We start from the raw sequence: 15,204 nt of genomic DNA on the forward strand, positions 1-15,204 counted from the left end.
AATATCATATTTTTAAATATGATGGTTTCATTATAATTATAAACACACCCAACTTAATTTATGATATTTACCATCTGAATCTAATAATGTCATTTCAACAAATGGAAAAGTCAGCCACTGTTTATTATAATGTTAATTATTGTGCCTAAATACCATACTTTCATATATAATTACATATTCGAAAAACTGTTGCTTTCAAGGTCGAATCTTTTTTTAAGTCGTTTTGTTTACTTAGTTCATTGAATGAACCAAATGACTCGAAAAAAAAAGTTCGTTTTGATGAACGAGTTTGAACAGGAGAACAGAGCAAGGTGAGCATTTGAGCTTATAAAACTTAAACTTTTTTATTTATTTTTTAAATGACTTTTTTCTTGATAAGACTCTTATTCATCGTCTGAACTCGTTTAAAGCCCTTTGAAGCTGCACTGAAACTCTCATTTGGACCTTGAACCGTTTGGACCCCATTGAAGTCCATTATATGGAGAAAAATCCTGGAATGTTTTCATCAAAAACCTTAATTTCTTTTCGACTGAAGAAAGAAAGACGTGGACATCTTGGATGACATGGGGGTGAGTAAATTATCAGCATAAGTAAACTAAAATCGATTTTAGAAAATATAAGTTTGTTTTCAGTTGTATATCATGCTTGATCAATATCATTTCAGAAGGCCAGAATTGTGAGATATAAATCATAAATACATGTTTTTATCCATTGAATCCAATGCTTCATTTGTTACATGTTCAGGTGTTTGCCTTGACCTCAGAAGACAACAAACACAGTTTTCTTGAATAAGCGCTTTTCCCTGGATGCTTCGAGTCACAGAAATGCAACTAAAAAAAAAAAAAACACACTCACAGAAGTATGTTAAAAACAAAATTCAGTTTTATTTTTCACCTTCCATTTTTAATTCTTGACTTTTTTTCTCCTCTTTGTGGATTAAAAAAATTTACACACACCTAAAAACAAAAGGACAGGGAAAACTGTAAAACAAATGACGTTGAAAGAAACGTTACATCACAGCACAGAATGCGTCGTTGTGGAAGACAACGTTGTGTTATTTTCCGCAGTTCTTGAAGACGGTTGACAATTACAGGGGGATAAAATCCATTTGTCTGAAACAGAATCACAACCCAGCATGCCTGCCCATAAGAAGGCCAGAGAATGTACACACACACACACACACTCTCTCTCTCTCTCTCTCTCACACACACACAAACAAACAAACGTCTATATTACAGAGACACTGAGGTGGAGGTCTGGAGGACACGACGCGACGGGACGCTCGGATCAGGAAAAGGACGTCCGACTGGCTGGAAAGTCCACCAACTCCTTTAGAAACCATGCAGCTGAAAGTGACACGGGCTAATGGTGTGTGTTCAGCGCACACGTCACGTTCTGCTCAAAAACAGCGTGTGTTGTTGACATTCGGCGCGGCTCACAATCGCGCAGCGGAGGGGCGATCACCCGCTGACTCTGGAGAAACTGCCCTGTTATGTCGTCTTAACGCCGGCTCCTTGTTCTGACAACTTAATTAGTCCTAATTATGCACATTAGTAATTGGTGAATTCTTATTCAAACATGTGCAAATGATTGACATTAAACCATCTGTTTCTCGTAAATCATGTGTACAGCAACATCTATCTATCTATCTATCTATCTATCTATCTATCTATCTATCTATCTATCTACACTCTAAAAAATGCTGGGTTGTTTTAACCCAATTTTGGGTCAAATATGGACAAACCCAGCCATTGGGTTACATTTTTAAATCAATTTTTAACCCAATGTTTCAGTTTGTCCATATTTGACCCAAAATTGGGTTAAAACAACCCAGCATTTTTTTACAATCTATCTATCTATCTATCTATCTATCTATCTATCTATCTATCTATCTATCTATCTATCTATCTATCTATCTATCTATCTATCTATCTATCTATCTATCTATCTACACTCTAAAAATTGCTGGGTTGTTTTAACCCAATTTTGGGTCAAATATGGACAAACCCAGCCATTGGGTTACATTTTTAGATACATTTTTAACCCAATGTTTGAGTTTGTCCATATTTGACCCAAAATTGGGTTAAAAAAACCTAGCATTTTTTAGAATCTATCTATCTATCTATCTATCTATCTATCTATCTATCTATCTATCTATCTATCTATCTATCTATCTATCTATCTATCTATCTATCTATCTATCTATCTATCTATCTATCTATCTATCTACACTCTAAAAATTGCTGGGCTGTTTTAACCCAATTTTGGGTCAAATATGGACAAACCCAGCCATTGGGTTACATTTTTAAATCAATTTTTAACCCAATGTTTCAGTTTGTCCATATTTGACCCAAAATTGGGTTAAACAACCCAGCATTTTTTACTATCTATCTATCTATCTATCTATCTATCTATCTATCTATCTATCTATCTATCTATCTATCTATCTATCTATCTATCTATCTATCTATCTATCTATCTATCTACACTCTAAAAATTGCTGGGTTGTTTTAACCCAATTTTGGGTCAAATATGGACAAACCCAGCCATTGGGTTACATTTTTAGATCAATTTTTAACCCAATGTTTGAGTTTGTCCATATTTGACCCAAAATTGGGTTAAAAAAACCTAGCATTTTTTAGAATCTATCTATCTATCTATCTATCTATCTATCTATCTATCTATCTATCTATCTATCTATCTATCTATCTATCTATCTATCTATCTATCTATCTATCTATCTATCTATCTATCTATCTATCTATCTATCTATCTATCTTGTCAAATTTACACAAAAAATATGATTTATATATAACAAGTTTCTAATTTGTATGTATCTAATTTGAGATATATGTATTTGAATTGCAAATAAACGTAAAGTGATGTATGTTTGTCAGTCATACATAAATTAAACAGGAAAGAAAAAAATCTTAAGAAAAAAAAGTGTATTATTTGTATCTATTTGATATGATAAGGCATTTATTCATCAGATTGCTAACAATCACAATGTAAATCTACAACGTAATGCAATGTACAATGTAAATCTGTTGACTGTGAAAATGACATATTTAGTTAAAGCGTATGAACATGGTTGAAATATGATTTGTAAAACTAAAATATATGAGATTGAAAGAAATATGCATTAAATTTATGCATTCAGTTTTTCTATCATCTTACGTGAAATCATGTATGAGAAATATGAGTCACATTAAGTTAACCTTATATTAAAACTCTGTACATTTTAATGTACATTTTATATGCAATTCAGATACATAAATCTTAAATTTAGGCCTACATAATTTTTTATATAGAGTTCCTTTAGCCAAAATGCCTGTGTTTGACTTCTTTGACTAAAACAATCTCTCTAAAGATGTTGCCACGCTAAGATGCTGAAAAACAGCAAGAAGTGACGCAATGGCCAAAGACGTCATCCTGACACGTTCACACAGACGTCTTACATATAGCACAAGACGTTACACAACATAATTAGCGCAAACTACGTCTAAAACGGTCGGATTTCTCTTTCATGATGGAGCAATCTTGTTGAGAAAGTTAGTAAACTGTTGACGTTTAACCTGAATATAGCAAACATTCACATCTGCGTTTGTCTGTTTTAGTAAATTGCATTTGTAATGAGAACAAGCATTTTCCCGCTTGCATTCTCACAATGTATCTTCTTTTCATCTAAAATTGACTACAACGGTGGGACTATCTAACATTCGCCCCGTTCTATTTATCTACTTCTACATGCAAACCGTCTCAATATGTTGTCTCCAGATACACAGTATCAATATTCAAAAGCTCTCTGTACATATTTTGGTTATTTATGTAACACTGTCTAGTGCAACAAAAACGAAAGCACATGCAATACTGAACGCAACAGGCTAAAGTGGCCACAGATCTGGTTTTACATGTCAGACTGGTCTGGTTTGATGGTTTTAAAGAGGTTATGGGAACTTGTCATCTGTTCAGACTGGGAGACCACCTTTGCTAAACACCAGTAACAACTTCTACTACTATTACTACTAAATGCATCATGGAGTGTTATTTGGCACTGCCATCTTGTGGCCCAATGAAGCAGATTTAACTAATTATTAATTCACACTATGACCAATGATAATTAGGCAAGAGTGTGCAGTATTAGGGACTAATCAAGTACACTGTTAGATCTGTAGACATGAAGACTTTTACTGTTCAGTCAATGAGTTTTGTATGAAAGCACCTCCAAAGTAAACAAATCCCCATACCATCACATGCAATAATCTATTACGAACTTAAGAGTTAAGGCTTGGTCACACCAATATACCAGTACTGGCCTTTGCTATGTTCACGTGAAAAGGGCCTCTGAACAGAAGAGGCGTCTGCTTGCACTCGAACAAGAGCCGTCATCATGGAAATGAATGGGGGCTTGGGGCAAAAATGCTGACATGCAAAATAGATATATGGGTCTTGTATGAGCTCTTATCATTAATATTTATCACTGACTGCTCTTTTCTCGAATATCAGCAGCAGAATTGCAAATGCGAGAGCCTATTGATTTCATACAACAGTTAATATTTCATTTTAGTCATAGAAAATAGTTCCAAACTAATCCACAGAGCAACACAGCGATGTTTCGTAACTAAATTAAGTGTTTTTAATGAATCGTTCGACTAAAATAAAGTACATAATTGTACCTTTAGGGGTACACTGGGACTACCCTCAAGGGGACAAATTTTGTACCCAAAATCTAATATTAACAGTTTAAGAGCCAAGAGCCCAACTAAAGCAAACACTGATCACCATAATGGTGACTTAAAAATAGATTTTCTCCTTCAGTAATTCTGCTTCAATAATGGTCAATCATCACTCAATGAATCACCTAATGCGCTCATTAACTTAATGTTAATTTAACACTCACATTTCAGCATTTTAACACTTGAGTTTGGAGCCATATTTAACACTGGAGTTTTTGCTGTGATTTTGCCATTTTTTTTCCGTAAAAGTTGTTGTTTAAAGGTTTTAATGATACCTTAATTATTTAAGGTAGATTTGAACTTATCACTATATTTGAGTACACTCTTAGAAAAAAGGGTTCATTGGGGTTCTATATATGTAGCATGTAGGGTTCTTTACTCGACTCCAAAGGAGCTTTTAGGCTAAAAAATGTTCTATAATGACAAGAAAGAACCCTTTTGGCACAAAGGTTCTTTATAGGCTATTATTGATTCATATATGACATTATTCTGCAACATTTTGTATGTGTAATTAAGTTATTGTTTAAAAACTGTTGTAGTAACTAAATATCACATTTTAATCATGCAGATTTTTGGAGGATAAAAACTGAAATGGCACTCTTTGTGTGATATTGATTAATTGCATTTTTTAACCCCCATTTATTAAATTTTGTGATCATTCACATGCACTGCATTTTAGGGATTCCAAATACGTAGCGCTTTAGAACCTTTTAAGCTTTTCTTCTAAGAGTGTAGCCTTGAAATAACCTTGAAATAAAGGAAATAACAAATATGTACCCTATGCCAAGGGTACAAAATCTGTACAGCCCCATTGACAAGCCATTGTAGATACAATTATGTACTTTATTTTCTGAGAGTGTTTGAAACAGGCCTCCGAATTGACTATAACAATAACCAAAATTCAATAAAGCAAAATTCACACCACAAGTATATCATTGGAATTACTTTCAGAACTAATTTTTTACAGCTAACATTGACAGCCAATCAAAATGCCTCCTACTTTAAAGAGCTCGAGCATTTTAGCATTCCACCACATTTTTGGATGGTTCCCAAAATCCTATACAACAAATACAATCAACAACTGAATACATTGGCTGACTGACAACATAAGCGCACGCGTAGAATTACCAGAACGTATAGTCATCTTTATAGTTATTGTTTTTGGTGTGAACCAGTGTTTCAGTCGAGACCACCTCACTCGAGTCCAAGTCTAGACCGAGACCAGAGAGAGTCGAGTCCGAGTCGAGTCCGAGACCAGAGACGGTCGAGTCCAAGTCGAGACCAGTGAGGGTTGATTATTTACTTTTATTTACTTAGAGAAATCCTTCTTTTTTTTTTTTACTGAATTTACTTAGAGTTTAAAAAATATGATCAGTTTAAGGTAAAAAGGCCACATAGTAGGTGGTGTTAAAAGCAATTTTATTACAATTTGTCATGCGCAGTTGCGCACTAGAAAATCACCAATCACTGGGCGTGTCAATCAATTTAAAGAAATATTTTATTAACACACATTAATAATCATGAAAAATATTTTGAATTGAACACGAGTGGACTCGGGAATAAGTCCGAGTCCTAAAAAAAAAATGTTCGAGTACGAGTCAATTCCGAGTCCAAATGCACACGAGTCCATGACAAGACCAAGACCATTAAAATATGGTCTCGAGACCGAGTCCGAGACGAGTCCGAGTCTCGAGTACTACAACACTGGTGTGAACAGGCCTTTATATAGACTTTGAGCCCTATTTTAACAATCTAAAACGCAATGCAAAGCGCAAGTAACTTTGTGGGCGGATCTCGGCGCTGTTGCTATTTAATCGGCGGGATAAATGACTCTCGCGCCCGACGCAAGTTTAAAAGGGGTTGGTGTGAAGTAGCTTCATTATTCATAGGTGTGGTTTGGGCGTAACGTGAAATAAACCAATCAGAGCGTCATATCACATTCCCTTTAAGAGCGTGATGAACGAGGTTCGCTTGTTCCATGGAGCAATACTACTATAACGGCGCACTGGAAGGAAAAGTCCGCTTTGCACGGGACACATGCGTCGGTGTACAAAGTCAATTGCGCTGGGTTCAAGATAGGGCCCCTAGATTGAATGAACTTGCTTCTATCTCAGTTTAACTATAAGTAAGCCATTTGTAAATAGGGACGGATTATTTAAATTTAATTTCAGTTTATGATTTGATTAATATTCGCAGCTATAATTTCCGTCTTTCTTACGATGTGCCTTGATGCCTTTTTGACGTACTGCTATTGTAGAGCATTATGAAGGATTCCCTGTCCGACCCGACCGGTTCCCATCTGTCCTCCATGCCAGACCTCTACCTCAGTCCCCTCTCAATCCGAATCTCTGCAGCTCAGCGCGGGAATCACGAGGGGAAATGATCCCGGGCCGAAACGTACACCAGCAGTGCTCCATCACGATAACCACCACACACCCAAAACAGACATTTACATGCGTTATACCCACACAGAGAATGTGAAACGACATTTCATACTTTTTTTTCTCTTTTGTTTACTTATATTTGAGGAGAATACATGTATACAGAGATGGATCGGCGGACCTCGAGGGAGTATGATAGGAAAAGCGCGAAAGCGGAGTGACAGCGGGACCGAAAGTTTAAGAGATGAGGAAAATCCGCTGCTTTTGTGCTTGACGTTGAACCCTCGTACGGTGGCGGGGAAGTATTTCGACATTTACGTCACGATTAAATTGCATCTAAGTAATTTTTGCTAGGAATGAAGTCTTCGACTTAATGTTTGACAACCAGAAAGTGTCCAATTGTTAATTTTATTGTTGCATACTTTGTAATCTATCAAACTTCATTATGAGAAGTACTATAAAGTGTGTTTGTACTTTATTTCGTAAAAACAAATGGTTTGATGAGCTATTTAATGCATGATCTAATCAATCAAGTGTCGTTTAAGTGTCCAAATACTTTTTTTTGCGGCCACTGTGTACTTAACTATGTAGTGCACATTCTTCAATTAGTGTACAAATGCACAGTCTTTAAAGGAGTAGTTTACTTTTCAAAAACTTTTGCTGATAATTTACTCACCCCCATGTCATCCAAGATGTCCATGTCTTTCTTTCTTCAGTCGAAAAGAAATTAAGGTTTTTGATGAAAACATTCCAGGATTTTTCTCCATATAATGGACTTCAATGGGGTCCAAACGGTTCAAGGTCCAAATGAGAGTTTCAGTGCAAACTGTTCAAAGGGCTTTAAACGATTCCAGACGATGAATAAGGGTTCTTCTCCTATTCAAATTCGTTTATCAAAATGAACGAATATTTTCCCGAGTCAACTCGTTCATTTCGTTCGTTGAATGAACCAAATGACACGAAAAAAGTCCGAACAGGAGAGTCGAGCAAGGCGACCATTTGAGCTTATAAAACTTAAACTTTGTTATTTTTAAATAAGCGATCGTTTCGCTTGATAAGACCCTTATTCATCGTCTGAAATCGTTTAAAGCCCTTTGTACAGTTTGCAGTTTGCACCGAAACTCTCATTTGGACCTTGAACCGTTTGGACCCCATTGAAGTCCATTATATGGAGAAAATCCTGGGATGTTTTCATCAAAAACCTTAATTTCTTTTCGACTGAAGAAAGAAAGACATGGACATCTTGGATGACATGGGGGTGAGTAAATTATCAGCAAAAGTTTTTTGAAAGGTGAACTACTCTTCCAAATTGAACTTTTTCGGGTTTTATTCCGGGGTTAATGCTGGATGAAATGCAATAATGGCGCACATATTCAGGGAACGCAACATTTTCCTATTATATATACAGCATTAACATTGCAAACTGAACGGTTAGCGCTCATGCAGGGTCATTGTGAAGAGTTGCATAAAGCACCGCGTTAAGTCGCGCACCGCTGCTTTACGTCAAAGCCTCTTCGCCGTGTGCTCTTAAGTGGCGGTTAATTATCCTGTAGGGGATCGGACACCACACTGGGCTCCAAGACTCAAAGGCACAGCTGTCCTTGAAGAGGATTCTGTCAGCGCCTGGACTGAGCTTGATTTATGAGCTCTGCCGCTCACCAGATGGGGGACGGAGAGAAAACGACGGTCCGCTTGCTTAGCGAGTCGCGGGCTAATTACATCTTTATCTCCCGCTAATCTGATTCTGAACCGAAAAAAAAAAAGAGGCAGCGAACAGAATCTAATACTGCGTTCCATCCAACTTGGAAAAGTGCAGATGAATCAGATGAGATGCAACATGAAATTCACACGCTGATATGCAGGATAAATAAAACACTATGATCCCGTCTGTGACCTAAACACCTACAGAACAAATGCTAGCATTGCATAGCATCGCAATTCGGCTGCGAGAGGAACGAATGGCTTCATTAGCCAGGTCATTTCCATAGCACAACGCATGAACTAATGCATGCATTTATGGGGACAATATCCGACAATCGTCTTTGAATGGAACGCAGCACGTGATGTGCAACCGCAGGATTCTGAGGCTTTTGGTTATGTCATCGAGGCAGACGTGAGCATTACATCATTACGGCAGAATATATCATACATTACAATCATCAACAGCATGGAAAAAAAAAACAATCGCAATACACACAGTACACATTTGAAACGATATTAGGGCGCCTACACGCTAGAGTTTCCAATGCAAACGCATTGAGTTCAATGGAAAATGCGATTGGACAAGTGTTCCCGCGTGCAAGCGCCCTCGCATTTCACTGATTGCTCTCTTTAACGGACTTGGTCAAATTACTTCCATTTTAAAAAAGTTAATCATGGTAAAACAGAGCACAATACTTCAAAAAGTTTGTTGTTTTTTTGTTCTTTTTTGCTGTTCGATGAATTCAGTGATTTTTAGTACAAAATATTTTCACACACATGGCTTGTGATCAGCTCTGACATTTTTTTTTTTCTCACATGGAATTACTATCATATTTATTCAAATACTTATTAACATTGTCATCATCATTATTATCGTCATCATCATCATCATTATTAACACCAAAAAGGAATAGCAGTTAACCTTGCAGATTAAAATGTACACAGTGCAGGGGGGGTTAAAACGGGGGCGGTGCAGGAAGTGAGGTCACAAGAGGGACATTTCTAACCGGTACATGCTATCCACAAGCAACAAGAAGTCGATGAACTGTTTCAGGGCAGGAGACGCCAGAAACTTCTGCTGTCTTCAAGTCCTTGCGGAAAGTTCCTACTTACGAGTTTGTACGTAATCATGATGCATTCGCGTTGTTTTTTGCGCAACTTATTTCTTTCACTCGCGTTTCTCACTCATCTAAGCCGTGTTTGCGAATGTTTTTAGTACATGAATAAAGTCTACAGCTGTCATTTTTATTTGATTAACTAAACCAGAGTTTTTCATTTCCACTTTCGCAAAGTTGAAAAGTATTTAAATGTTTTAACTTCCCGTCAAACACAAGACGTTTAAGCACTAATAATGACATTTTGGTGGTCATCTCGTAAATACGATCATTCCAACGTGACTTAAAGGCAGCGATATCGTCCGAGCCGAAAGGCTGAAACAGAGAGGCTGATGGGAAACGGGGAAATGAGTGGCCTCTACTGCATATATATTTACACTGAGTGATGGACAGACTGAGGGCTGGACGCGGCACGAGATGACACACCTGCTAACCCTCGCTAGAAAGAAAAACACGTGGTTTGACATCATTCATAGTCAGAATGCACCGCCGCTCAGCTCAGATCTCCGCGTTCGGATCCGAGGGTCAACGGCCGACGGGCCCGCTGGTGAAACGGCTCCGAGAGGGTCATCCGAACATCGTCGTCAACACCGTCACGTTACGACCAGCATGTCCAGCACGCACATCAAGAGACACACTTGTCGTTCACATCAGGTTTGGACGTTAAAAGGTTGACCGTCGTTGGGGGATATGAAGCGTGATATGCGACCGGGCGTGAATGGGAACGAGGAAGAGAAAGGAATGATCGAGTGATGTAGCGATGGCTCCTGGATTAATGCATAATTTCTTTTTGTTCACAGTGATGGGTTCGTATTTAAAGACTCCTGCCGAAGCGGGAAAGTTTTAGACCTTCATCAGAACAGAGATGGAGAGGCAGAACCACAGACCGACTCCTGATAAACGTCCGTTCAGAGACGCTCCTCCGCCGTACACCGCCCCGGGCCCTGCAGGAGCACAGAGAAGCAGACGTGAACACGGACGACCAGAGAGACGAAGGAGCTCGCTGGTAAAGTCCATGTGAAATCTGTAGCAAAATGCACATTTCTTAAAAAAAATTCAATAAAATAAAAAGTCTTAGTGAGTTTATTCAGTATATTAAAACATTTTTATCAATGTTCAATCAAATTTACATTGTTTTTATATATTATTTTTAGAGCTGTGCAACGATTAATCGCGATTAGTCGCATCCAAAATAAAAGTTTGTGTTTACATAATATATGTGTGTACGGTGTACAATTATTTTATATGTAAAAATTCACGCACATGCATGTATATATTTAAGAAAATGTGTTAATAATATATAAAATATTAATGTATATATTTAATGTAAACTATGAATAAATATATATACAGTATACACTCTAAAAAATGCTGGGTTGTTTTAACCCAACTTTGGGTCAAATATGGACTAACCCAGCCGTTGGGTTAAATTTTTACATTACATTTTTAACCCAGCATTTTGGGTTTGTCCATATTTGACCCAAAATTGGGTTAAAACAACCCAGCATTTTTTAGAGTGTACATGCAAATATATTATATACATGCATGAGTGTGAATTTATATATACAAAATAATTATGCATACATATTTTATGTAAACACAAACTTTTATTTTGGATGTGATTAATCGCGATTAATTGTTGCCCAGCAATATTTGTATTAATTAATAATTTGTTAATTACTAAAATAAACTTAAACTTAAAATTTCAAATATTTACACACAAAAAAAAAAAAAATTAAACACAACAAATAAAATACAATAAAATCAATAAAAGTCAATTACATATATATATATATATATATATATATATATATATATATATATATATATATATATATAATTAAATTAGGGCTGTCAAATGATTAATCGTGATTAATCGCATCCAAAATAAAAGTTTGTGTTTACATAATATATGTGGGTGCACTGTATATAATTATTTTGTATATATATATATATATATATATATATATATACACATGCATGTATATTTAAGAAAAAATATTATTTATATATACATATTTATATATAATATAAATTATATATAAATCTATATACAGTATATACAGTATATATATATTCTTAAATATATACAAGCATGTGTGTATTTATATATTTAAAATAATTATATACAGTGCACCCACATATATTATGTAAACACAAACTTTTATTTTGGATGCGATTAATCGTTTGACAGCCCTAATATATATATATATATATATATATATATTTAGAATAAACAATAGGGTTGTATATATGGCTTATTTTTAACAGCACTCCAGATTCATTACAGATACATAAATTAAAGAAATGTATTACAGTATACGAGTTTGGAACGACGTTAGGATGAATAAATAATTGCAGGATTTCCAGATTATTATTCCTAAAACAGACGGAGATGGATATTCTTTTAAAGATGAAGATAAAGGTTGGAAAAGTGAGAGTCAAAGCAAGACGCTGATGTGGAGAGGAGACGTATGTAACTGACGACAGGAGACTCATCACGGAAAAAACTTGCGGAGATAATGGGAGACAGAATGAGGCGGTGGAGGGAGAGATGGAGGACTTGCTTACAATGGTAAAGCATGAGGGGGAAACGGCACGAACAGAACAGGAATCACTCACTGGGGACTGAAATGTGAAGAATGGAGAGAGAGAATCTGCTGATGACTTCTGGGTAACAGGACACAACAGAGCGGGAACAAACCAGAGGAGAGGAGACATAATGGGCCGGAGAATGAACAAGAAGGTTGGAAAGAAAAGGCAGAAAATATAACACATAGCCCCAATAGCTTTGCAAAAAAAAAAAAAAAAAAACACGGGAAGTTTGAGAGTTTATGCCAAAATCAGACGCAGCCGTGCGTGAAAACCAACATTGGAACAAAAAAGATCTTTCTCAATCACTCAATGCAACAATGTTTTGGCTCCATCCCAAGGCATTGCCGTGACCTGTTCCTCCTCCTCCTCTGCCTCAGAGAGATCTGCGCCTGCTGGGTCCAGACCACGGTCAAACTCTGATGCCATGTTATTACGTACAGGAGTTAACTTGGGTCTGCTTTTGTTTTTGTGTTTAACAGCGCCTTCATAGGTCGTCCTTTAGGGCTAGAAAGAGTGTGACCCTGAAATCGAGTGAAGCTGCTGCTTCTCAGAAAGAGCTGAGACATCATTCATCACCAGAACCTACACTGTAAAAAATAACCGTGATTTTAACAGTAAAAGACTGTAAAAATGCTACAGTACAAAACTGTTATTTGGTTAACAGAAAGTTTCCGTACTTTATACGGTAAATAACTGTGATATAATTTTACAGTAAATTTACCGTTTTTGAAAGTGAAAAAGAACAAATCGTTGTATAATTTACAGTGAAAAACCGTAAATTGACATTCCCACAATTCCCTGTGTGACACTTCACATTTGATGTATTTTTGTTGAAATAACTATAGTTCCTCATAGTTTTATCGTTTTTTTCTAATCAGTTATGTACATTAGGGTTTTATGTTCCATTTAATGTTGTTAAATTAATGTTTATTGCATTTTTTAATTTCATGTGTGTTACCATGATGGTGTTTAATGTTTGTGTGAATGACACTGTGCAGCTTCTTTATATGGTCTAAAACAGATATCAATAAGTTGGTAAATCAACATTTTATCAGAAAATAAAATACGGCTTATTACTGTAAATTTTAAGTTAAGTCTGTAAAACTATTAACGTTCCTACTGTATTTTTAACAGTAAAGTTCTGGCAACCACAGCTGTCGTTTTTTTACCGTAAAATTTACGGTTTATTTTTTACAGTGTAGAGATGGATATCAGGAGCCTTTAAAAGCCTTTCTCAAATAGGAGGAACTTAAATATTTTAATTCAACAATTAAGCAACTCACTGGCTAGTGGCTACTTGCTGAAATTTGTGAAATGATAAAGTATGTTTCAGGGAGAACAGAGAAAGATTTGTTCAGTTATAGCATTTTAGCATTTCATAAAGCAGATTTAAAGGGATACTCCACTTTTTTTTTTGAAATAGGCTCATTTTACCACTCCCCCATAGTTAAACAGTTGGGTTTTACCATTTTCGAATGTATTCAGACAATTTTTTTATATTTAGAAGAATATCAGTAAGCAGACAGTTTCTGGTCTCATTGACTTCCATAGTATATTTTTTTTCCTACTATGGAAGTCAATGAGACCAGAAAATGTCTGGTTACTGATATTCTTCTAAATATCAGAAAACCAGCTGAATGGATTCGAAAATGGTAAAACCCAACTGTTTAACTCTGGGGGAGTGGTAAAATGAGCCTATTTCCAAAAAAAAAAAAAAAAGTGGAGTATCCCTTTAACAAAGTAATGAGGAATAAGTATGAACGGAAAACGTGAAACACTAATGATAATAATTTCTGCAATAATTGCAATGGCAGAACCGACACACTTGCCTCGCTAATTGGTTGCTTATGTTCTGTGCAGTACATTTAGCTATAAATTTACATTACCGTTTGAAAACATTTCCTCATTAAGTATGTAAGAGGAATCAGGAGCTAACAGTCAACCGCTGCTGTGAATTAAGCATCTTTGTATGCTGAGGGTAAATGAATGAAATATTCACAACCAGTTGTTTTTTATGTTTGTTTCCTATGCCTGCAGACAGAAGCGTAACTCTTAACCTTTCTTGTTTTTTTATCACCTGCAATAATGACAAAACAAAACAGACTAATGGGGTTTGCTTGTCAGCTAAAGCTAGTTTTGTTTGATGGTTTTCAGCAGGTCTGCCTGGAAATACCAGAACATCCAACAAAAAAAATCAGAAAACCAATACTATCATAGTGGTAGTATTTGTTATTCTCTCTTCAACTCATGCTCATTTAAATAGAAAAAGCATTGTGTTACAGTAATGAGAATCACCATAGAGAATAATGGGAGTTCAAAAGCAAAACAACCAATGCAAATGGACAATATCATTTCTTTCTTTTCCCTTTTTCAGCTTCTAGTGCACTAACCAAATAGTCTCCCTGTCTATAAAAAAAAGAATATATATATATATATATATATATATATATATATATATATATATATATATATATATATATATATATATAATGTAGAAAACTGCTGAGAAAAATTCACCAGTACAAGGAAATCTCTAGAGTTGATCTGATTTGTTACTGTGTCCTTGTTGTTTCATTCAGCCCTGGGTTTTTAAAAATCCCTGAGGTTTGTCTTCAATAAAGCAGAGCTACAGTATAAGACAGGAACTATTTACAGTCAGACAACGAAAGCTTTCGG

At 35.9% G+C, this 15,204-nt stretch overlaps 1 protein-coding gene across 1 annotated transcript in view; it reads right to left on the reverse strand.

The window, feature by feature from the left end:
- Positions 1-860: 860 nt before the first annotated feature.
- The window catches only part of iglon5 (IgLON family member 5), a 203,212-nt gene continuing 188,868 nt past the window's right edge, over positions 861-15,204 (reverse strand). Inside the window, exon 8 of the mRNA XM_039688819.2 lies at positions 861-10,877. Within this exon, the coding sequence (XP_039544753.2) occupies positions 10,777-10,877 (101 nt within the window). The 3' untranslated portion in view covers positions 861-10,776. The remainder of the gene's footprint in view (positions 10,878-15,204) is intronic.

This window comes from Pimephales promelas, chromosome 12 (assembly GCF_988280905.1).
Source record: "Pimephales promelas chromosome 12, fPimPro1.hap1.1, whole genome shotgun sequence".
Classification (NCBI taxonomy): domain Eukaryota; kingdom Metazoa; phylum Chordata; class Actinopteri; order Cypriniformes; family Leuciscidae; genus Pimephales; species Pimephales promelas.